This window comes from Pan paniscus, chromosome 20, assembly GCF_029289425.2.
Source record: "Pan paniscus chromosome 20, NHGRI_mPanPan1-v2.0_pri, whole genome shotgun sequence".
NCBI lineage: Eukaryota > Metazoa > Chordata > Mammalia > Primates > Hominidae > Pan > Pan paniscus.
In genome coordinates this window covers 7,398,554-7,421,200 of record NC_073269.2, presented here as the reverse complement: position 1 = coordinate 7,421,200, position 22,647 = coordinate 7,398,554, and the positions used below count along the sequence as shown (strand labels likewise).

The following is a 22,647-nucleotide window of genomic DNA, read 5'->3' as shown; positions in this document are numbered from 1 at the left end:
TCCTGCCAGGCGGAGATTGTGAAGCGTCTGAGCGGTATCTGCGCTCAGATTATCCCCTTCCTGACCCAGGAGGTGAGTGGGCCTGGGGGTGGGGGGAGGAGGGGAAGGGAGCCGGAAGAAGACGGGAGGGGGTAGGTCTGGGTGAGGACGCCCCAGGCACTGATTCTGCTGCGTAGCCTGCAGCACGGATAGAGACCATTTTCACTGCAGTAGTCCCGCAGCCCTGAGGCCAGGCATCCCGCTGGGGCAGGGGCTGCAGGGATGGAGGGAGGTGTTGGCTGAGGGTGAGGACTGGGGGCTGTTTTCCCCCTTGATGGGAAGCAAGGCATAGAGCTGACCCCCTCAAGCCCTGCAAGTTGGCTGCCTGGGTCTGAATCCTGGCTGTGTGGCCTCAGGCAAGACACTTGTCTCTGTTTTTTCAGTAGCGTAGGTGTGAAGTTGAGATGAGCTCATACACCCAGGGTGCTGAAGATGATGGGTGCGCTTACCCAGCACCCGATGAAAGTTAACCCTACCGTCTTGCTAGAAGGAAACACTGAGGGACAAACACTGGGTGATCCACTCCTAGGAGGTCCCAGGGTCGTCAGGTTCACTGAGACAGAAAGCAGAATGGGGGGTGCCAGGGGTTGGGGAGGGGACGGGGAGTGAGAGTTTCATGGGGACAGAAATTCAGTTTGGGAAGATGGGAAAATTCTGGAGATGGTGCTGGGGATGGCTGCACAACTGTGTGTGTGCTTTATGCTGCTGAGCTGTGCACTTACAAATGGTTAAAATGGGCTGTAATTCGGCCAGGTGCGGTGGCTCCTGCCTGTAATACCAGCATTTTGGGAGGCTGAGGCAGGTGGATCACCAGAGGTCAGGAGTTCGAGACCAGCCTGTCCAACATGGTGAACCCCTGTCTGTGCTAAAACTTAAAAAAAAAAAAAAAATTAGCCAGGCATGGTGGTGTTTGCCTGTAATCCCAGCTACTCAGGAGGCTGAGGCAGGAGAATAGAATTGCTTGAACTCAGGAGGCGGAGGTTGCAGTGAGCAGAGATTGCGCCACTGCACTCTAGCCTGGGCGAGAGAGTTAGACTCCGTATCAAAAAAAAAAAAAAAAAAAAAGTTAGCTCTTCTGAGAGTGCCCCAGGTTCCTTTCAGCCTCAGTACCTTTGCACAGTCCCTGTTTCTTTCTTTTTTCTTTTTCTTTTCTTTTCTTTCTTTTGTGTGTGTGTGTGTGTGTGTGTGTGTGAGATGGATTCTTGCTCTGTTACCCAGGCTGGAGTGCAGTGGCATGATCTTGGCTCACTGCAACGTTCACCTCCGGGGTTCAAGCGATTCTCATGCCTCAGCCTCCTGAGTAGCTGGGACTACAGGTGTGCACCACCATGCCCAGCTAATTTTTGTATTTTTAGTAGAGACGGGTCTCCCTATGTTGCCCAGGCTGGTCTCGAACCCCCGGACTCAAGCAATCCGCCCGTGTCGGCCTCCGAGTGTTGGGTTTACAGGTGTGAGCCACTGTACCCAGCCTGCACTGTCCCTGTTTCTGTGTGGTACGTTCTCTCTTCAGAGAGACATGAAAGATAGTTCTACTTCAGAGTGGATAAACTGGGAGGACCCTTGATGCCTTGAGGACCAAACCCAGAGGGGAGATGCTCAGTTTGTTCAGATTCCACTGAGTTTGAGATTTCTGGAAGCTTGGGGTGGGGAGAGGTCCTGGGTAGACACAGAACATAAAGAGCATCTGCAGCGGAAGGTGGGGACAAGGTGGTCTGGAGAAAGGCAAGAGCCGCAAGAAGTTTAGGCCGAGCACAGTGCCTCACGCCTGTAATCCCAGCACTTTGGGAGGCCAAGGCGTGCGGATCATGAGGTCAGGAGTTTGAGACCAACCTGGCCAGTATGGTGAAACCTCATTTCTACTAAAAATACAAAAATTAGCTGGGCTAGTCCCAGCTACTCGGGAGGCTGAGGCAGGAGAATTGCTTGAACACGGCGGGTGGAGGTTGCAGTGAGCCGAGATCGCACCATTGCACTCCAGCTTGGGCAACACAGCGAGATTCTGTCTCAAAAAAAAAAAAGTTTAGGTAAAATGACTGTTGAAAGGAATGAGTAAGGCACACATTTCCAGGAATTAGCAAACTGCAGCTCGAGGGCCAGCTCCAGCCCTCCACTTGTTTTTTCAAATAAAGTTTTATTGACATAGCCACGCCCACTCATGTACATATCATTTCCAGCAGCTTTCCCACTACAGTGACAGAGTTTGGTAGTTGCAACAGAGACCTCTGGCCTGCAGAGGGAAAATATTTTCACTCTCTGGCCCTTTCTAGAAAGTCTTCCAACCCATCCTACACACACCCACACACAGGTGCACCCCCATGGGAGCTCTGTATCCGCATCCTGTTACCTCCTTGGTGGAGACAGCCCAGATATCTGTCTTCAGGAGCCTGTATACACAAGCAGCCTCAGAGTGCATACAGTGGAATATACTACTGTTCCGCTATCCTACACGGCAGTCACCAGCCCCGTGTGATCATTTACACTTAGGTTAACTATTAATAATATTTAAATCTATTACTTTTTTCCTTAAAAAAAAATTTTTTTTTTTTTTTGAGACAGAGTCTTGCTCTGTCGCCCAGGCTGGAGTGCAATGGCACGATCTCAGCTCACTGCAATCTCTGCCTCCTGGGTTCAAGCGATTCTTCCGCCTCAGCCTTCCGAGTAGTTGGGATTACAGGCACCCACCATCATGCCGGCTAGTTTTTGTATTTTTGTAGATGGAGGTTGGGGCGGGGCGGGGGTGGGGGAGCGGTTTCACCATGTTGGCCAGGCTGGTCTTGAACTCCTGACCTCAGGTGATCCATCCGGCTTGGCCTCCCAAAGTGCTGGGATTACACGCGTGAGCCACCGCACCTGGCCTAAAAAAATTTTTTTTTACAAAAATTAGCTGGGTGTGGTGGCAGGTGCCTGTAATCCCAGCTACTCGGGAGGCTGAGGCAGGAGAATTGCTTGAACCTGGGAGGCGGAGGTTAGCGTGAGCTGAGATCATGCCACTGCATTCCAGCCTGTGCGACAGAGTGAGACTCCTGCTTAAATAAGCATATATATATAATGTAACAGAGAGGGAGTCTCACCATGTTGCCCAGGCTGGTCTCAAACTCCTGGACTCGCGTAATCCTCCCACTCCAGCGTCCTAAAGTACTGGGATTACAGGCATGAGCCACTGCGCCCGACCTGAAATCTATTAAGTTAATTTTATATTTAAATTTATATTTAGGCTGGGCGCAGTGGCTCACACCTGTAATACCAGCACTTTGGGAGGCTGAGGGGGGCAAATCACTTGAGATCAGGAGTTCAAGACCAGCCTGGTCAACATGGTGAAACCCCGTCTCTACTAAAAGTATGAAAATTAGTTGGGTGTGGTGGTGCGCGCCTGTAATCTCACCTACTTGGGAGGCTGAGGCAGGAGAATTGTTTGAACCTGGGAGGCGGAGGTTGCAGTGAGCCAAGAGCATGCCATTGCACTCCAGCCTGGGCAACAGAGTGAGACTACGTCTCAAAAAAGTAAAAATAAAAATAAGCCTATTAAATTTATTTTATATTTAAACTTATATTCACTTAAATTTAATAAAATTAATCATTCTATTCATCAGTTGCACCAGCCACATGTCAAATGCCTGGTGGCCACACACATGGCCAGTGGCTTCTGTGTGGAACAGCAAAAATACAACATTTTCTTTCTTTCTTTTTTTTTGAGACTGAGTCTCGCTCTGTCACCCAGGCGGGAGTGCATGGCACGATCTTGGCTCACTGCAATCTCTAACTCCCAGGTTCAAGTGTTTCTCCTGCCCCAGCCTCCCGAGTAGCTGGGATTACAGGTGCATGCCACCAGGCCTGACTAATTTTTGTATTTTTAGTAGAGATGGGGTTTCACCATCTTTGTCAGGTTGGTCTCGAACTCCTGATCTCGTGATCCACCTGCCTCAGCCTCCCAAAGTGCTGGGATTACAGGTGTGAGTCACCACGCCCGGCCCCTCCCCCCCCTTTTTTTTTTTTTTTGGCGGGGACTGGGTCTCACTCTGTCTCCCAGGCTGGAGTGCAGTGGCGCAATCTTGGCTCACTGCAACCTGTGCCTCTTGGGTTCAAGTGATTCTCCTGTGTCAGCCTCACGAGTAGCTGGTATTATAGGCACCCGCCGCCATGTCTGGCTAATTTTTTTTGTATTTTTAGTAGAGATAGGGTTTCACCATGTTGGCCAGGCTGGTCTTGAACTCCTGACCTCAAGTGATCCACCTGCCTTGGCCTCCCAAAGTGCTGTGATTACAGGCATGAGCCGCCGCGCCCGGCTCAGATATAACATTTTCTCGCAGCAGAGTCCCACAGCTCTGAAAGCTGAATATGCTGCCGCCACCCACCACATCATGGAAGAAGCTTAAAATGTTATGCTGAGAGGCCAGACACCAAAGAGAACACAGAGAATGAGCCCACAACGTAGTTGAAAACGGACAAATCCACGCAGGTTTAGGAAGGCGATCGTAGGAGGCAGCATTATACAGAAAAACAAAGAAATTATTGTCATGAAGGTGGAGAAGGGAGGGTGTTCTGTTGGCAGGGAGTGTAGGGGGCCCCTGGAGTCTGGTACTTTCTGTTCCTTAACCTAGGAGGAGGGTCCATGGTGCCGATTTATCACAGTGTTTTTTTTTTTTTCTTGGGGGTAGTTTTACCACCAGGAGACGTCTGTGGTTGTCACAACTGGGGGTGCCCCTGGCATGGAGTGGGTGGAGGTCAGGGATGCTGCTCAGCTCCTTGCAGTGCCTGGAACGGCCCCGCCCCAGAGAACAATCCAGCCCCAAATGTCTTTGATTCTTCGATGCCCCAAAGGAGAGACTGTGATTTGTAATATATATATCTTTTTTCTTGAGACGGAGTCTCGCTCTGTCACCCAGGCTGGAACGCATTGGCACGATCTCAGCTCACTGCAACCTCCACCTCCCGGGTTCAAGCGATTCTCCTGCCTCAGCCTCCTGAGTAGCTGGGATTACAGGTGTTTCACCATGTTGGCCAGGCTGGTCTCGAACTCCTGGCCTCAGGTGATCTGCCCACGTCAGCCTCCCAAAGTGTTGGGATTCCAGGCGTGAGCCACCACGCCCGGCCTGATTTGTAATTATTCTACCTGCACTTAGGTTTGGTTTCTTTCTCCGTGTGCTTATTTCAAAATTCCAAAAGGAAAGGGAGAGAGTGAGAGGGAAAAAGATAAAAGAGAAATGGGAAGTACCGGGGCAAAGATGAGAGGGTGGCGGGGAGAGGTCAGGTCCCCAAGGGCACCGCTAGCGTGAGCAGGGGCTCAATGTACCCTCTACCTGATCCCTTCCACCCGCCAGCATCAGCAGCAGGTGCTCCAGGCCGTAGAACGCGCCAAGCAGGTCACCGTGGGGGAGCTGAACAGCCTCATCGGGGTGAGTCTCTCTAGCCCCTGCCCCACCATGGGGAGACGCCCACTCCCAGGTCCCTGGCACCCACCCAGGAGGTGTTAAAGCTGGGGTGGTGTGTGGGCCTTGGCTCCGGTGGTCCTGGGAACCCCAGGGGCACATGCTGTGCTTAGGTCCCATCCCCTGTGTCTACCTCTTGGGCTGGGGACCGCTGGGCTCCTGCCGCCCCCCGCCCCGGCCCATCCTGCCTCCTTTCTAGCAGCAGCAGCTCCAGCCGCTGTCCCACCACGCACCCCCTGTGCCCCTCACCCCCCGCCCAGCCGGGCTGGTGGGCGGCAGTGCTACGGGGCTGCTTGCTCTGTCTGGAGCCCTGGCTGCCCAGGCTCAGCTGGCCGCGGCTGTCAAGGAGGACCGTGCGGGCGTGGAGGCCGAGGGGTCCAGAGGTGAGTGGGCAGCATGGGGTGGCATTGGCCGGGGGGACGGGGCTGGGGAGGAGGACTGGAAGGCCAGGGCAGCAAACACATCAGCGTGAGGGGATGAAGTGGCTCATGCCTATAATCCCAACAATTTGGGAGGCTGAGGCGGGAGGATCGCTTGAGCCCAGGAGTTCATGACCAGCCTGGGCAACAGAGCGAGACCCCGTCTCTATAAAAATTTAAAAATTTGCTGGGTGTGATGGTGCACACCTGTATTCCCAGGCACTTAGGAGGCTGAGGCAGGAGGATCACTTGAGGCCGGGAGTTAGAGGCCAGCCCAAGCAACATAGCAAGACGCCATCTCTATGAAAAATTTAAAAATTAGTCAAGCATAGGCTGGGCATGGTGGCTTATGCCTGTAATCCCAGCACTTTGGGAGGCCGAGGTGGCTGGATCACCTGAGGCCAGGAGTTCGAGAGCAGCCTGGCCAACATGGGAAAACCCCATCTCTATTAAAAATACAAAAAAAATTAGGCGGGAGTGGTGGCGGGTGCCTGTAATCTCAGCTACTCGGGAGGCTGAGGCAGGAGAATTGCTTGAACCTGGGAGGCAGAGGTTGCAGTGAGCCAAGATTGTGCCACTGTACTCCAGCCTGAGTGAGAGAGAGAGACTCCGTCTCAAAAAAATTAAATAAATAAAAATAGATAGCCAGGCATGGTGGTTCACGCCTGTAATCCCAGCATTCTGGGAGACTGAGGCGGGCAGATCACCTGAGGTCAGGAGTTTGAGACCAGCCTGGTCAACGTGGTGAAACCTTGTCTCTACTAAAAATACAAAAATTAGCTGGGCATGGTGGTGGGTGCCTGTAATCTGAGCTACTCGGGAGGCTGAGGCAAGAGAATTGCTTGAACCTGGGAGGCAGAGGTTGCAGTGAGCCGAGTCCAGCCTGGGCGACTGAGTGAGACTCTGTCTCATTCATAAATAAATAAATAAATAAATCAATGCCAAGCATGGTGGCATGCCCCTGGAGTCCCAGCTACTCGGGAGGCTGAGATGGGACAATCACTTGAGCCCAGGAAGTCGAGGCTGCAGTGAACTGTGACTGGGCCACTGCACTCCAGCCTGGGCAACAGAGCAAGACCCCAACTCGTAAAGTGTGAGGGGATCAATGAGAGCGGCTGCAAGGCCCTGGGGTTCAACATCACCCCCAATGGGCTGTGTGTCTTGAGGCAAGTCACTATCCCTCTCTGGGCATTGATCTGAATGCAGGGGAGGGATAATCCAGCACTTGCAAGGGTGTTGGAAGGGTAGAGAGACTCTGAGTGGGGTGGTGGGGGCGGGGGGCTTTATAAACTGGAGGGCTATACTCTCTGGTGCCGTGGATACAAACGCCTCATTCTTTCTCCTTCTTTCTCTTTATCTCATTCCCAATCTGCCAGTGGAGAGAGCCCCGAGCAGGGTAAGTGAGTGGCACCCTGGGACTCTTTTTATATTCTTGGGAGGCCAACGCTGGTTCTGAGCTGATGGGGGCCTCAGAATGAGAGCTAGGTTGAGCATGGTGGCTCACGCCTTTGATCCCAGCACTTTGGTAGGCAGAGGCAGGAGAATCATTTGAGGCCAGGAGTTTGAGACCAGCCTGAGCAACATGGCAAAACCCCATCTCTACAGAAAAATACAAAAAGTTAGCTGGGTGTGGTGGTCCATGCCTGTTGTGTCAGCTACTCGGGAGGCTGAGGTGGGAGGATCACTTGAGCCCAGAAGGCCAAGGCTGCAGGGAGCTGAGATCGTGCCACTGCACTCCAGCCTGGGGGACAGAGTAAGACCCTGTCTCAAAAAAAAGAAAGAAAGAAAAAAAAAACCAGGCCAGGTGCGGGCCTGGGATCCCAGCACTTTGGGAGGCCAAGGTGGGCAGATCACTTGAGGCCAGGAGTTCAAAAGCAGCCTGGCCAACATGGCAAAACCCTGTCTCTACTAAAAATTCAAAAATTAGCCGAACGTGGCGGCGGGTGCCTGTAATCCCAGCTACTCGGGAGGCCAAGGCAAGAGAATCACCTGGACCTGGGAGACAGAGGTTGCAGTGAGCCGAGATTGCACCACCGCACTCCAGCCTGTGCGACAGTGTGAGACTCTGTCTCAAAAAACAAACAACAGCAACAACAACAACAAAACAAGATCCATAGCCCGGTTTCCTGAAGCCTTTCTGTGTGGGAGATACCCAGAAGGCTGTAGTGTTTAAAATTTTCAATCATGGCCGGGCGCGGTGGCTCACACCTATAACCCCAGTACTTTGGGAGGCCAAGGTGGGTGGATCACTTGAGGTCAGGAGTTCGAGACCAGCTTGGCCAACATGGTGAAACCACGTCTCTACTAAAAATACAAAATTAGCTGGGCGTGGTGGCGCATGCCTGTAATCATGCCTCAGCTGGAGGCTGAGGCAGAAGAATGGCGTGAACCTGGGAGGCGGAGGTTGCAGTGAGCCGAGATTACACCACTGCACTCCAGCTTGGGCGACAGAGCGAGACTCCATCTCAAAAGAAAAAAAAATTTCAACCTCCAGCTTTTTTCGGGTAATTAAATAAATGAATGCATGACCTTGGACCCTTCTTCCCATCCTCACTTCCGTTCGCGTAGCCATCAGCCGTTCAGCAATATCTGTGGGTGCTCCCCAACAGAAATGTCATGTGAGCTGTGTCTGTAAGTTTTTCAAAAAATGGTTTAATTTTTTTTTTTTTGAGACTGAGTCTCGCCCTGTCGCCCAGGCTGGAGTGCAGTGGTGTGATCTCGGCTCACTGTAAGCTCCGCCTCCTGGGTTCAAGTGATTCTCCTGCCTCAGTCTACCAAGTAGCTGGGACTACAAGCACCTGCCACCATGCCCGGCTAATTTTTTTTTTTTTTTTGTATTTTTAGTAGGGACGGGGTTTCACCGTGTTAACCAGGGTGGTCTCAATCTCCTGACGTTGTGATCCGCCCGCCTCGGCCTCCCAAAGTGCTGGGATTACAGGCGTGAGCCACTGCGCCCGGCCAAAATGGTTTAATTTTGAAATAATTATAGATGTCAGAGAGGTTGCAGAAGAAGTAAGGCGCTGGTTGCGGTGGCTTATGCCTATAATCCCAGCACTATGGGAGGCAGAGGCAGGTGGATCACCTGAGGTCAGGAGTTCGAGATAGGCCTGGCCAATATGGCGAAACCCTGTCTCTATTAAAAATACAAAAATTAGCTGGGTGTGGTGGTGGGCGCCTGTGATCCCAGCTACTGGGGAGGCTGAGGCAGGAGAATCTCTTGAACCCGGGAGGCGGGGGTCTCAGTGGGCCGAGATGGCTCCACTGCACTCCAGCCTGGGCAGCAGAGCAAGACGCCGTCAAAAACAAAACAGAAGAGAAAACAAAACCTTAGCACCGAGTCAGCCCTTGGAAGCTCCCATTTCCCAGATGGGAAGCTTGAGGTCCAGACCCTAATAATGGTGGGGGACCCTCAGTCTCGGCTGGATCACAATGCAATCTAGGAGCCCAGGGCCCTGACCCTTTCTCCCCCCCGGCCTTTGTCTCTCCGCAGAGTGCATCTCCCTCGCCCCCTGAGAGTCTCGTGGAGGAGGAGCGACCGAGTGGCCCTGGTGGTGGCGGGAAGCAGAGAGCAGATGAGAAGGAGCCGTCAGGACCTTATGTGAGTGGGGGCAGGTGCAGTGGGGGCAGGTGCAGGACTGGGATGGGCGTGCATGGCCCAGACCAGCCTGGCCCCTCAGAGCCTTCCAGAGCCCAGCTCTGGCCATAAATCTCTCACTCTGGAACCTCCCATAGCTCCCTACTACTACTCAGAGTACTGACCAATCAGAGGAGATCCTGTAATGCAAGGCTTAACTCCAGTTGCTTGAAGTCTCTGCGGCCTCTTGGCCGTACAGCCATTTTCCCACCCTCTAGCTTTTGCTCCAGCTGTTTTCTTTCCCTAGAACACATATGTTTTAGAAGCCCATTTTTCTATCAAGAAACAAAGTGCCACCTCCTACAAGAAGCCTTCCCTGACCACCTCCTAGAGGCTGGGACCTCTTCTCATTGCCACATGGCTGCACACTTTTAGTTTCCAACTCTAGCATCCCAGGGGCCAGGCCGAATGTGGGGAATGGGGCTGTGGCCAGCTGGGGAGCCCCTTCTCCCACCTACAGGGGCAGCTGCAACTTGATCCCTGGAGACCGGCAGGCTCAGGGTGGGCCAATATTGCTGCTTCTCAGAGAAGCCTTCAATCTTCCTTTTTACCTAATAGCTTTTTTTTTTTTTTTGGCAATGAATTTTATTTATTTATTTATTTATTTATTTATTTATTTAGGCGGAGTCTCGTTCTGTTGCCCAGTCTAGAGTGCAATGGCATGATCTCGGCTCACTGCAGCCTCCGCCTCCTGGGTTCAAGCGATTCTCCTGCCTCAGCCTACCCAGTAGCTGGGACTACAGGCACACGCCACCACACCTGGCTAATTTTTGTATTTTTGGTAGAGATCGGGTTTCACTGTGTTGGCCGGGCTGGTCTCAAACTCCTGACCACAGGTGATCAACCTGCCTTGGTCTCCCAAAGTGCCGGGATTACAGGCATGAGCCACTGCACCCAGACACAACAAATTTTCATTTAAAGAAGAAAACTGGACATGGGAGGGGAGTCTAGGAGGACCCACCCACTGGGCAGATTTTGTCTTCCAGGCTGCGACCTTTTTTCTTACTTTCGTTTCCAGCCCAACCAGAGGTTGCCCTCAAGCCCAACATGTCAGTAGTGTCCCATCCCACCCGGCTTCCTGCCACGGTACCCAGGATAGTGTTGTCTGCATCACTGAGTAGAGTTGGAGCTTGGTCTTTCTTCCAAGGCAGTGGGGAGCCATAGAGGGTTGCAGAGCAGAGGTGGGGATAGGTCTTAGGAAAATCAGTCTGGGGCCAGCTTGGAGGGTTGCCTGGAGGGGCAAGGCTGGAGGCCAGGAGCCCCAGGAAGGGATTGGGAAGGGATGAGGTCTGTCCTAGGGCTGTGGGGTAGTGGGTAGAAATGGCCAGAGAGATGGGTGAGACAGACATGCCTGAGAGACTGCTTGGCTTTGCGGGGTGAGATTGAGGAAGGCGGTAAGGATGATTGCTGGTCTCTGGCTCTCCCCTCACCATGCAGAGGGGTAAACTGAGGCCTGAGAGGGCCGGGAGTCACACAGGGCACTCATGTAGTCCACATCCTTCAAAGTCCTGTCCACAAGGTGCCCACCTGCCCTGCCTCCCCCCGTCCTTCCCGGATGCGGGCACGTGCAGCCTTCCCTTCTGCTCTGAGCAAACGAGTGCGGTGGTCTGAGAATCCCAGTCATGCCCCAGGGCTGGCTGGGCTTATGCCCCCAACTCCTGAGGAGCGGATAGGGGGTGTGGAGGCAGGGGCATGACCACAGTGAGCTCTCTCCCCCATCTTCCCCCAGGAAAGCGACGAAGACAAGAGTGACTACAATCTGGTGGTGGACGAGGTGAGTCCAGGGGTCCAGCCTCTTCCCCGACTCTGGGCACAGAGCAAGGGGTGGGTTTTCTGGAATGGGAGGACCCAGAGGTAGTGGGGATCCTGGTTCCCCCCTCTGTGGGACAGCTGGGATGGGGTCAGGAAGCGTCAGGGACTCCGGGACACCTCTGGCCGACCTCCTCTCCATTGCACAGGGAGTGACTTCAAGCCCAGGTTCACTGAGTGATTTGTGGGCAGTGACACCCTCTTCCCTGGCCTCACTTTTCCCCATCTGTTCAATGGGAAAATAAAACCAAGCCTTTATATAGTCCTCGCTATGGGTGCTTATGGAGTAGAGCCTATCATTAAACCCATTTTACAGGCCGGGCGTGGTGGCTCACACCTGTGATCCCAGCACTTTGGGAGGCCGAGGCGGATGGATCACTTGAGGTCAGGAGTTTGAGACCAGCCTGACCAACATGGTGAAACCTTGTCTCTACTAAAAATACAAAAAAATTAGCTGGATGTGCTCGCTTGAACCCAGGAGGCGGAGGTTGCAGTGGGCCATTACCCCAGCCTGGGTGACGGAGCGACACTCAAAAAAAAAAAAAACATTTTACAGATGAGTAAACTGAGGCAGCAGAAGGTTTCATAATCTTCCCATGGTGGGTCATGGGTACCCATTCTAGAGATTGGGGTGGGAGTCGGGAGGAGGATAGAGAGGGACTCTTCTTTCCCTCTCATTTCAACTCTGCTCAACGTCACCTCCTCAAACCCAGGACCAACCCTCAGAGCCCCCCAGCCCGGCTACCACCCCCTGCGGAAAGGTACCCATCTGCATTCCTGCCCGTCGGGACCTGGTGGACAGTCCAGCCTCCTTGGCCTCTAGCCTTGGCTCACCGCTCCCTAGAGCCAAGGAGCTCATCCTGGTAAGGAGGAGGGGAGGGCCTTGAAACTCATTTTATTCATCCTGGGGGCCTTGAAGCAGACGCTACCCCATGATGCAGAGGGCAATGATGAGAAATCAGCCGGGCTGGCATTGTCCACCCTCTCCCTGTGCTTTTTTTTTTTAAAACCTCCTGCTTGGACTGACTTTGTTGAATCTCAGTAAATATTAAAAGGCAACTTTGTAAAGAAGCTTTGTAGATAAATTTTAAAAGGCAATTCACTACCTTACATGGAAAGCAGGTCTCTCTCTTGCAATCAATAGGAAATCCCATGGAAATAAACATAGTGAAAGCCCAGCCAGCTAGGCTGGACCCAGGCCTGCATGTGTTGAGCCCTTCCAGAGGCGCTTAGAGATACACCGGCCCCAAGCTGAGATGTTGTCCCCGGAAGGAAAGATAATTAATATAGGAACAAGTTTCCAGTTGGACCTCCTGGAGTTTAATGCCAGGCATGTGAGCCATCTAAAAGCACCCCCAGGGCATTAGAAATTCAGCTCCTTTTGCAGCTCCCCTCACCCCAAATCTTCTCCAGACCCCTCCCCTGCACTTACCAGGGAAGAGTATGTCGGTTTCTAGGCCTCCCCTCCCGGTTTCAAGGCCTCCCTTCCTGGCAGGTTACCATGGCAACCGCCAGAGGTTGGGGCTCCCATTCCATCTTAAGTGCCCTCCTCCCACTGCGGGAAAAACCTTACAAGGGGATGGGTCAGCTCCGTTGTATTGGAGAAGCCCTCAGGGGTCCTCCCTGACCCCACAGTCGTCCCATCCACTCTCTCGCGGGTGCCGGTGTTGCATGGCTGTCACTGTTTGTGCGATGGTGTCATGGGAAGCCCAGACAGACACAAGACAAGGATGCGAAGTTTCTTGGGAGGCAGGGGAGGCGATGACATGAAGCCGAGATAACAGAGCCTGCCCCTAGATGGAGGTCCAGCTGCTGCTTTCCTCAGAGCTCCCCTTGGGGAGGGACAGCTCTGGGTGACACCTCCCTCTCTGTGGGGGCTCAAGGAGGATTGCAGTGTGCGCTAGGCACTCTTCCTTCACCTGGGAATATGCCGCTGCGGGGTCTGCCTCTCCACGAGCCCATCCCGGAGTTTCTAATTCCTTGTCGTTCAAGAATCTCAACAGTGGCTGGGTGCTGTGGCTCATCCCTGTCATCCCAGGGCTTTGGGAGGCCAAGGCCGGACGATCACTCGAGAACAGGAGTTGGAGACCAGCCTGGGCAACATAGTGAGACCTTGTCTCTATGAAAAATTTAAAAAGTTAGCCGGGCATGGAGGTGTGTGCCTGTAGTGCCAGCTACTTGGGAGGCTCAGTCGGGAGGATCACTCGAGCATGGGAGGTTGAGGCTGCAGTGAGCTATGATCGTGCCTTTTGTTTGTTTTTCGTTTTGGAGATGGAGTCTCGCTCTGTCACCCAGGGTGGAGTGCGGTGGCACAATCTCGGCTCACTGCAACCACTGCCTCCCGGGTTCAAGAGATTCTCCTGCCTCAGCCTCCCGGGTAGTGGGTAGCTGGGACTACAGGCACGTGCCACCACGCCTGGCTAATTTTTTGTATTTTTAGTAGAGACGAGGTTTCACTGTGTTAGCCAGGATGGTCTAGATCTCCTGATCTCAGGTGATCTGCCCACTTTGGCCTCCCAAAGTACTGGGATTACAGGCGTGAGCCACAGCGCCTGTCTGATCATGTTAGTTTTGAGAGCAAGACCCTGTATTAAAAAAAAAGAATTGCAAATCTTGACAGCCTATAACTTTGTAACTTTGTTGCCTTTTTTTTTTTTTTTTTTTTTTTTTGTGGAGTTTTGCTTTTGTTGCCCAGGCTAGAGTGCAATGGCGTGATCTCGGCTCACTGCAACCTCTGCCTCCCGGGTTCAAGCAATTCTCCTGCCTTAGCCTCCCAAGTAGCTGCAATTACAGGCATGCGCCACCACGTCCAGCTAATTTTGTATTTTTAGTAGAGATGGGGTTTTCACCATGTTCGCCAGGCTGGCCTCAAACTCCTGACCTCAAGTGATCCACCGGCCTCGGCCTCCCAAAGTGCTGGGATTACAGGCGTGAGCCACTGCGCCTGGCCTGTTGTTGTTGTTTTGAGACAGAGTCTTTTTTTTTTTTTTTTTTTGAGATGGAGTCACTCTGTCTACCAGGCTGGAGTGCAGTGGCGTGATCTTGGCTCACTGCAAGCTCCGTCTCCCGGGTTCATGCCATTCTCCTGCCTCAGCCTCCCAAGTAGCTGGGATCACAGGCACATGCCACCACACCCGGCTAATCTTTTTTTGTATTTTTAGTAGAGATGGGGTTTTACCATGTTGGCCAGGCTGGTCTCGAACTCCTGACCTCAGGTGATCCGCCCGACTGGGCCTCCCAAAGTGCTGGGATTACAGGTGTGAGACACCGCGACTGGCCACCCCCAACCCCAGTTTCTGATCAGATCGTTGGGCCACAAGACACCAGGTGCCTGGTGGCCTTCAGTCCTGCCCTTTCTCTGCAGAATGACCTTCCCGCCAGCACTCCTGCCTCCAAATCCTGTGACTCCTCCCCACCCCAGGACGCGTCCACCCCCGGGCCCAGCTCGGCCAGTCACCTCTGCCAGCTCGCTGCCAAGCCAGCGCCTTCCACGGACAGCATCGGTGAGCACCTTGCCTGTTGGTGCCTGTCCGGAGCAGGCCTTGTCTCTGGGGAGATCTAGGAAAAGGGGCTGGAGAGGCAGAAGGCTGGGATTCCAGGCTTGGTGTTCATTGCCTTGGTCCTTTTTGTGACTTCAAGTTAGACGCTGCCTCCCTCTGGGCAGTTCCTTATTGTCTCAGCTCGGCGGGTAGGGAAACTGAGGCCTGGAGAGTGGAAGTGGCTTAGTCGGGGGTTTCAGCCTAGTGCACTGGAAAGACAATCTTTGGGGCCAGACAGACTTGGGTTTCAGACCAGGCTTGGGCATTCACCAGCTGGGTGACCTTGGGCAAGTGATCCAACCTCTCTGAGCCTCAGTTTCCCCATCAGTAATCTGGGGAATGACAGTGCTCATCTTTTCTGCCTTATGGTCAGGCCCTGGGCTGGTTCTGGGGCCCCTGAAAGAAGCTGGCCTTGGAATCTGCCCTCAAGGAACTCCCAGGTGGCAAAAAGGGACGGGACCCAGACCCCAAAACTCACAGCCCTGTATAGTCAGGGCTGGTACCAAGCCAGGTACCCAACATGGGCAGGGTTGGAGGTTGGCAATGGGGAGGCTCAAGGATGTTTCTGAGATGTTAATGGACATTGGGCCTGGGTTGTTTTTTTTTTTTTTTTTCCTTTTTTTTTGAGACAGAGTTTCACTCTTGTTACACAGGCTGGAGTGCAATGGCAGGATCTCAGCTCACTGCAACCTCCCGCTCCCAGGTTCAAGCAATTCTCCTGCCCCAGCCTCCTGAGTAGCTGGAATTACGGGCATGCACCACCACGCCCGGCTAATTTTTTTATTTTTAGTAGAGACCAGGTTTCACCATGTTGGTCAGGCTGGTCTTGAACTCCTGACCTCAGGTGATCCGCCCACCTCGGCCTCCCAAAGTGCTGGGATGACAGGCGTGAGCCTCTGTGCTCGGCGGGCCTGGGTTTTGAAGGATGGATAGGAGTTTGCCAATTAAAAGAAGGAGAATGGCCATAGTCCCAGCTACTCAGGAGGCTGAGGCAGCAGAATTGCTTGAACCCAGGAGGCAGAGGTTTCAGTGAGCCGAGATCGCGCCACTGAACTCCAGCCTGGCGACAGAGCAAGATTCCATCTCAAAAAAAAGAAAAAAAAAAAAAAAAGAGAGAAAGTCATGTCCACTGGAGGAACGATAGTGCAGAGGTCTGGAGGTGTCCCAGGCTATGGCCAATGTGGAACCAGCACATGGAAACTCTGAATGAAAGGCCAGGGAGCTCCCAAGGCAGTGGGAGGCGGGATCTGGGTCCAGGGCGTCAAAACCTGTCCCCGACTCTTCCGTCTCAGCCCTGAGGAGCCCCCTGACTCTGTCCAGTCCCTTCACCACGTCCTTCAGCCTGGGCTCCCACAGCACTCTCAACGGAGACCTCTCCGTGCCCAGCTCCTACGTCAGCCTCCACCTGTCCCCCCAGGTCAGCAGCTCTGTGGTGTACGGACGCTCCCCCGTGGTGAGTCCTTGGGTGGGGGCGCAGGAGGTGTCAGCAGGGCCCAGGGGCTGGGGGCCGGGAGGAGAAACCAACTACACAAGGAGAGACAAGGGAGTGCAGAAAGGGAAGGGAGCCCTGGCTCAGCAAGTATGCATGGGAAGACAATCTGGGGGTCTCAGTAGTCCCACAAGCTTAATACAAAGCAAGACTTCTGATTGTGGAAAAATCCAACAGCGATTAAGCCGCATGAAGAGGAGCAGTAGGGCCTTGGCCTCGGGACACTGTTTACAAAAACAGGCAGTGGACCAGATTTGTCCTGGGGGGGGGCTGGAGTTTGCAGACCCCTGGCCTAGAGCCAGTCTGGGCATTGGATGGAGAACCCTTCAGGATCCTTGGAACCGTGGAGTTCTAGGATTTCCTGGACAGAGATTTTGGTGTCAGTGTGCTCAAGTGAAAACCTCAGCCCTCTCATCTGTAGTGTGACAGGCAGAGAGAAGGCATCTCTGCTGCCTTGGGGAGGGGTGATAAACAGAGAGGGGTATGGCAGGTGGGCGTGGGGTGGCACAGAGGTGGGTTGGAGTCACCTGCCTCACTGACACCCCCCTGGCATTCTGACAGATGGCATTTGAGTCTCATCCCCATCTCCGAGGGTCATCCGTCTCTTCCTCCCTACCCAGCATCCCTGGGGGAAAGCCGTGAGTACCAGGGTGGGGCTCCCTGCCTGGGGACCCGGGCCAGCCCCCCACCTCCTCTGAGGTCTTACCCTCTGTGGTTGGGGTCTCCCTGCTTCCCTTCTAGAAAGTCTCTTGTGTGGGCCGGGCACAGTGGTTCACTCCTGTAATCCCAGCACTTTGGAAGGCTGAGGCAGGTGGATCACTTGAGGTCAGGAGTTTAAGACCAGCCTGGCCAACATGGCAAAACCCTGTCTCTGCTAAAAATACAAAAATTAGCCGGACGTGGTGGCGGGCACCTGTAATCCCAGCTACTCGGGAGGCTGAGGCAGGAGAATCACTTGAACCTGGGAGGTGGAGGTTGCAGTGAGCTGAGACCGTGCCATTGCACTCCAGCCTGGGCAATAGAGCGAGACTCAGTCTCAAAAAAAAAAAAAAAAAAGAAAAAGAAAAAAAGTCTCTTGCATAAGCTACTCAGAGTTCCACTGGCTCTCCATAGAAGTAGACTCTGACCCCCCAGGGGACACTGGGCGATGTCGGGGGACACGTGTGGTTGTCACAGCTGGGGGAGACGTTCCTGGCCTGGAGTGTGGAGGCCAGGGATGCTGTTTAGCATCCTGCATTGTCCAGGATGGCTCCACCAGAGGAGATCTGGCCCCAGTGTCCACAGAGCTTTCTGCAGTGATGGAAGTGTTCTAGACCCACTGCTGGCCAACCCAGTCGCCACCAGCTGGGCGTGGCTTTCAGTACTTGAAATGTGGTCAGTGCAACTGAGGAGCTGAAGTTTTGTTTTGTTTTGTTTTCTGAGACTGAGTTTCGCTCTGTTCCCCAGGCTGGAGTACAGTGGTGAGATCTGAGCTCACTGCAACCTCCACCTCCTGGGTTCAAGCGATTCTCCTGCTCCAGCCTCCTGAGTAGCTGGGATTACAGGCGTGCACCACCGCCGGCTAATTTTTGTATTTTTAGTAGAGACAGGGTTTCACCATGTTGGCCAGGCTGGTTTTGAACTCCTGACCTCAAATGATCCACCCACCTTGGCCTCTCGGAGTGCTGGGATTCCAGGTGTGAGCCACCGTGCCGGCCTGAAAATGTTTATTTAATTTCAGTCCATTTAAGTGTTTTAACTGGTCACAGGTGGCCGGGGCTCCTAGGACAGACCCTCTAGCTGGTCTGGAACACTCAAGGTGTCTTTGTGGGTCCTCGGTTGAACGAACATTTATTAAGTGCTTGTTTACCATGCGCCACACCACAACCTAGACTCCCTGTGTATTTGTGCCACCCACTGACTGTCCCATATCACCTTTGACCATGTTGTCCTGCCTTTTTCCTAAATCAGAGGCCAAGCACCATGGCTCACTCCTGTAATCCCAGTGCTTTGGGAGGCCAAGGTGGGAGGATCACTTGAAGCCAGGAGTTTGAGACCAGCCTGGGCAACATAGCAAGACCTCATCTCTACAAAATAATAACAGAGAAAATTACTTTAAAAAATGCATCAGAGGCCGGGCCCGGTGGCTCACGCCTGTAATCCCAGCATTTTAGGAGGCCGAGGTGGGAGGATCATTTGAGGTCAGGAGTTTGAGACCAGCCTGAGCAACATGGTGAAAGCCCATCTCTACTAAAAATACAAAAAAATTAGCCAGGCGTGGTGGCCTGCTCCTGTAATCCCAGCTCCTTGGGAGGCTGAGGCAGGAGAATCACTTGAACCCCGGAAGCAGAGTTTGCAGTGAGTCCAGATCACGCTACTGCCCTCCAGCCTGGGTGACAGAGCGAGACTCCATCTCAAAAAAGAAACAAACGCATCAGGCTGGGCATGGTGGCTCACGCCTGTAATCCTAGCACTTTGGGAGGCCGAGGCGGGCAGATCACTTGAGGTTAGGAGTTCAAAACCAGCCTGGCCAACATGGTGAAACCCTGTCTCTACTAAAAATACAAAAAACTTAGCCAGGCATGGTGGCTCACGCCTGTAATCCCAGCTACTCGGGAGGCTGAGGCAAGAGAATCGCTTGAACCCAGGAGGCAGAGGTTGCAGTGAGCTGAGATCGGGCCACTGCACTCCAGCCTGGGCGACACGACGAGACTCCCTCTCAAAAAACAAAACAAAAAATAAACACATCAGAGGGTGCCAGGCAGGACAAAGGCGTCTCCCTGCCCTCCCAGGTGCGGGTGCGGGGGCGTGGTGCCCAGGGCTGGGTCATGCCCCGGCTTTCTCTCCAGGGCCTACTCCTTCCACGTGTCTGCGGACGGGCAGATGCAGCCGGTTCCCTTCCCCTCGGATGCACTGGTAGGCGCGGGCATCCCGCGGCACGCCCGGCAGCTGCACACGCTGGCCCATGGCGAGGTGGTCTGTGCGGTCACCATCAGCGGCTCCACACAGCATGTGTACACGGGCGGCAAGGGCTGTGTGAAGGTGTGGGACGTGGGCCAGCCTGGGGCCAAGACGCCCGTGGCCCAGCTCGACTGCCTGGTGAGGGCGGGGTGGGACAGTGGGCGGGACTCACAGATGAGGGGTGGGGCTTATGTTCCAATGGGGCGGTGTTCGCAGGCTGGCCGTGGGTGGGGCTACAGGTGAAGGGCGGGGCTTATAGGTGAAGGGCGGAGCTCGTAGTCACATGGGACAAGGCTTGCAGGCCAAAGGGGTGGGGATCATTGGCCAATCAGAATTGGACTTGCAAGACAATCAGGACAGGGTTTGCAGGCCAACCATGGGTGGGGCTTATAGGTAAAGGATGGAGCTTATAGTCAGATGGGGCAGTGTTTGCAGGTCAAAGGGGCGGGGCTCACCAGCCAATCAGGGTAGGGCTTGCAGGCTAATCAGGATGAGGCTACATTGGGCTCCAGAGACCCCCACATTGAGCTAGGCTCCTAGAGACCTCACCTGGGACCAACCCCCAGCCCCTGCTTCTCTCCCCGACTCCAGAACCGAGACAACTACATTCGTTCCTGCAAGTTGCTGCCGGATGGCCGGAGTCTGATCGTGGGCGGTGAGGCCAGCACCTTGTCCATTTGGGACCTGGCGGCGCCCACCCCCCGTATCAAGGCCGAGCTGACCTCCTCAGCCCCAGCCTGCTACGCCCTGGCGGTCAGCCCCGACGCCAAGGTTTGCTTCTCCTGCTGCAGCGATGGCAACATTGTGGTCTGGGACCTGCAGAATCAGACTATGGTCAGGTGGGTGGCAGGTGCGCTGGGACCTTGGGCAAGCCCCCCGGCCGCTCTCGGTGCAGGGGGAGTGGAGGAGTGTGACCTGGGACGATGCTGGGGCAGCTCGAATTCCAGGATGGACGCCTGGGCCCTTCTCCCTCCAGGCAGTTCCAGGGCCACACGGACGGCGCCAGCTGCATTGATATTTCCGATTACGGCACTCGGCTCTGGACAGGGGGCCTGGACAACACGGTGCGCTGCTGGGATCTGCGGGAGGGCCGCCAGCTGCAGCAGCATGACTTCAGCTCCCAGGTGCTGTTCGGTTCTGGCGGGAGGGGGATGGAAGCTCCAGGAATACATAGTCCCTTCCTCTCCTTGTGAGGTGCCCACTTTCAGAGGCAGGACAGGACTCCCATCTGCTGTGGTGTCCATCTTTCTTGTCCCCCAGACACATCCACAGGCTTCCCCTGTAACTCTCTAAAGATGTAGGGGAACACAAAAGAGCTGATTCATAGGAAGCTGTGGGGCTGACACCCCCAGATCATCTTCCCCACCTGCTTCCGTCCAGTCATACCCTTATATGTGCCTTTCCTCGTGTAGCTGGGTGGTTTTTCTAGCCTTTAATCTCTGGACGCCGCCGAGAGCGTGGGACATACACTTCCCAACCGAGGACTAACCATGGGGGAGCTACTGGCCAGGAGGACAGAGTGGAGGTTGATGTAGGAGGAGCTGGGCATGGAGAGATCCCCACTGAAGGTGGAGCCTAAGCTGAAGGACATGGTGAACAGGCTGGACAGAGCTGGGGGCTCCTCAGGGCTGAGCAAAGAGAGTGAATCTTCAGGCACCGTGACCCCAGATCCTGCCTCTCACTGCTTTGGGGGCAGCTGTGAGCTCCTTGTTCTGTCATTCAGGGTTTCCATGGGCTGGTCTCATGCACACCATACTCTGGGACAGCTCTGAGGCCTCTGCACATTTGTTCCCTGTGGCTGAAATGCCTTTCTCTTCTTTCTGTAATTGGCAAACTCCTATTCATCCCTCAAGACCCATCTCATTTGCCCCTCCTCCTTGAAACCTAAGAGGAGCTAACTCCTAACTCCCAAGCTCTTTTTTTTTTTTTTTTGAGACGGAGTTGCTGTGTTGTGATCTCAGCTCCCTGCAACCTGCACCTCCCAGGTTCAAATGATTCTTGTGCCTCAGCCACCTGAGTAGCTGGGACTACAGGCATGCACCACCATGCTCGGCTAATTTTTGTATTTGTCGGTAGAGACAGGGTTTCACTGTGTTGTCCAGGTTGGTCTTGGACTCCTGGCCTCAAGTGATCCACCTGCCTCGGCTTCCCAGTGTGGGAATTACAGGCCTGAGCCACCACGCTTGCCCTCCCAAGCTCTTTATGTCCAACCTGCTCTTCTCTTTCAGGAGGGCAGGTGGACACAGCTCTCCATCCCGTGGCCCCGAAGCTTAGGTGGGCTAAGAACATTTCTAGGGATCCCATGGTGAATATCTCCTAGCTCACTGGGTGCCCCCCAATGAGTCTTTACACAGAAACACTTCTGTATGGCCAGGAGAGGACGTTTGAAGCCCTCCAGTCTTCTCTTCTGCAAATGTGTGGTTATTTCCACAGGCATCTTGTTAGTGAGACTCCAAGAGGTTTAGGGTGGAACAGAGCCTGATTCCTGTTTGTGCTTAAAATGAGGTGGAGGACCCTGAATCTTTTAAAAATCAAACCGAGGCCGGGTGCAGTGGCTCACGCCTGTAATCTCAGCACTTTGGGAGGCCGAGGTGGGTGGATCACTTGAGGTCAGGAGTTCGAGACCAGCCTGACCAACATGGAGAAACTCCATCTCTATCAAAAATACAAAATTAGCCAGGTGTGGTGGCACATGCTTGTAATCCAAGCTACTTGTGAGGCTGAGGTGGGAGGATCACTTGAGCATGGGAGGAGGTTGAGGCTGCAGTGGGTCATGATTGCACCACTGCACTCCAGCCTGGGCGACAGAGCAAGACCCTGTCTCAAAAAGGAACATTCCAAGCTAAGAGTGAGAAGTTCTGTCTCCCAGGCCTGGTCTGTCTTATTTTTTTTGTTTTTTGTTTCTGAGACAGAGTCTTGCTCTGTCACCCAGGCTGGAGTGCAGTGGTGCAATATCAGGTCACTGCAACCTCCACCTCCCAAGTTCAAGCGATTCTCCTGCCTCAGCCTCCCGAGTAGCTGGGATTACAGGTGCCTGCAACCACGCCCAGTTAATTTTTGCATTTTTAGTAGAGATGGGTTTTCGCCATGTTGGCCAGGCTGGTCATGAACTCCTGACCTCAGATGATCTGCCCGCCTCGGCCTCCCACAGTGTTGGGATTACAGGCCTGAGCCACAGAGCCCGGCCAAGGCCTGGTCTTTCATAGTCTTGCTCTGTGACCTTGAGGGAACACTGCCTCAGCTTCCATCATCTGCTTAAGGGGAGCGATTGGCCTTGCCTGGCTGTTCCCTTCTCTCTCCCTCCTCCCTGTGCTGTTGTGCACTCAGAGCAGATAATGGATGTGCAGCCCTA

At 53.9% G+C, this 22,647-nt stretch overlaps 1 protein-coding gene across 3 annotated transcripts in view; it reads left to right on the top strand.

The window, feature by feature from the left end:
* TLE2 (TLE family member 2, transcriptional corepressor) overlaps positions 1–22,647 on the top strand; it is a 32,306-nt gene that overhangs the window by 4,079 nt on the left and 5,580 nt on the right. The window contains exons 5-17 of one of the 3 annotated variants that reach the window (XM_034945915.4): positions 10–72; positions 5,358–5,432; positions 5,668–5,848; positions 7,261–7,280; positions 9,375–9,482; positions 11,248–11,292; positions 12,041–12,190; positions 14,692–14,830; positions 16,159–16,319; positions 16,917–16,993; positions 19,184–19,433; positions 19,887–20,134; positions 20,272–20,419. In XM_034945915.4, the coding sequence (XP_034801806.1) occupies positions 10–72; positions 5,358–5,432; positions 5,668–5,848; positions 7,261–7,280; positions 9,375–9,482; positions 11,248–11,292; positions 12,041–12,190; positions 14,692–14,830; positions 16,159–16,319; positions 16,917–16,993; positions 19,184–19,433; positions 19,887–20,134; positions 20,272–20,419 (1,665 nt within the window). Of the gene's footprint in view, positions 1–9; positions 73–5,357; positions 5,433–5,664; positions 5,849–7,260; positions 7,281–9,374; positions 9,483–11,247; positions 11,293–12,040; positions 12,191–14,691; positions 14,831–16,158; positions 16,320–16,916; positions 16,994–19,183; positions 19,434–19,886; positions 20,135–20,271; positions 20,420–22,647 lie in introns of all 3 variants that reach the window. The other 2 variants (XM_034945913.4, XM_034945916.3) reach the window with 2 other exon arrangements.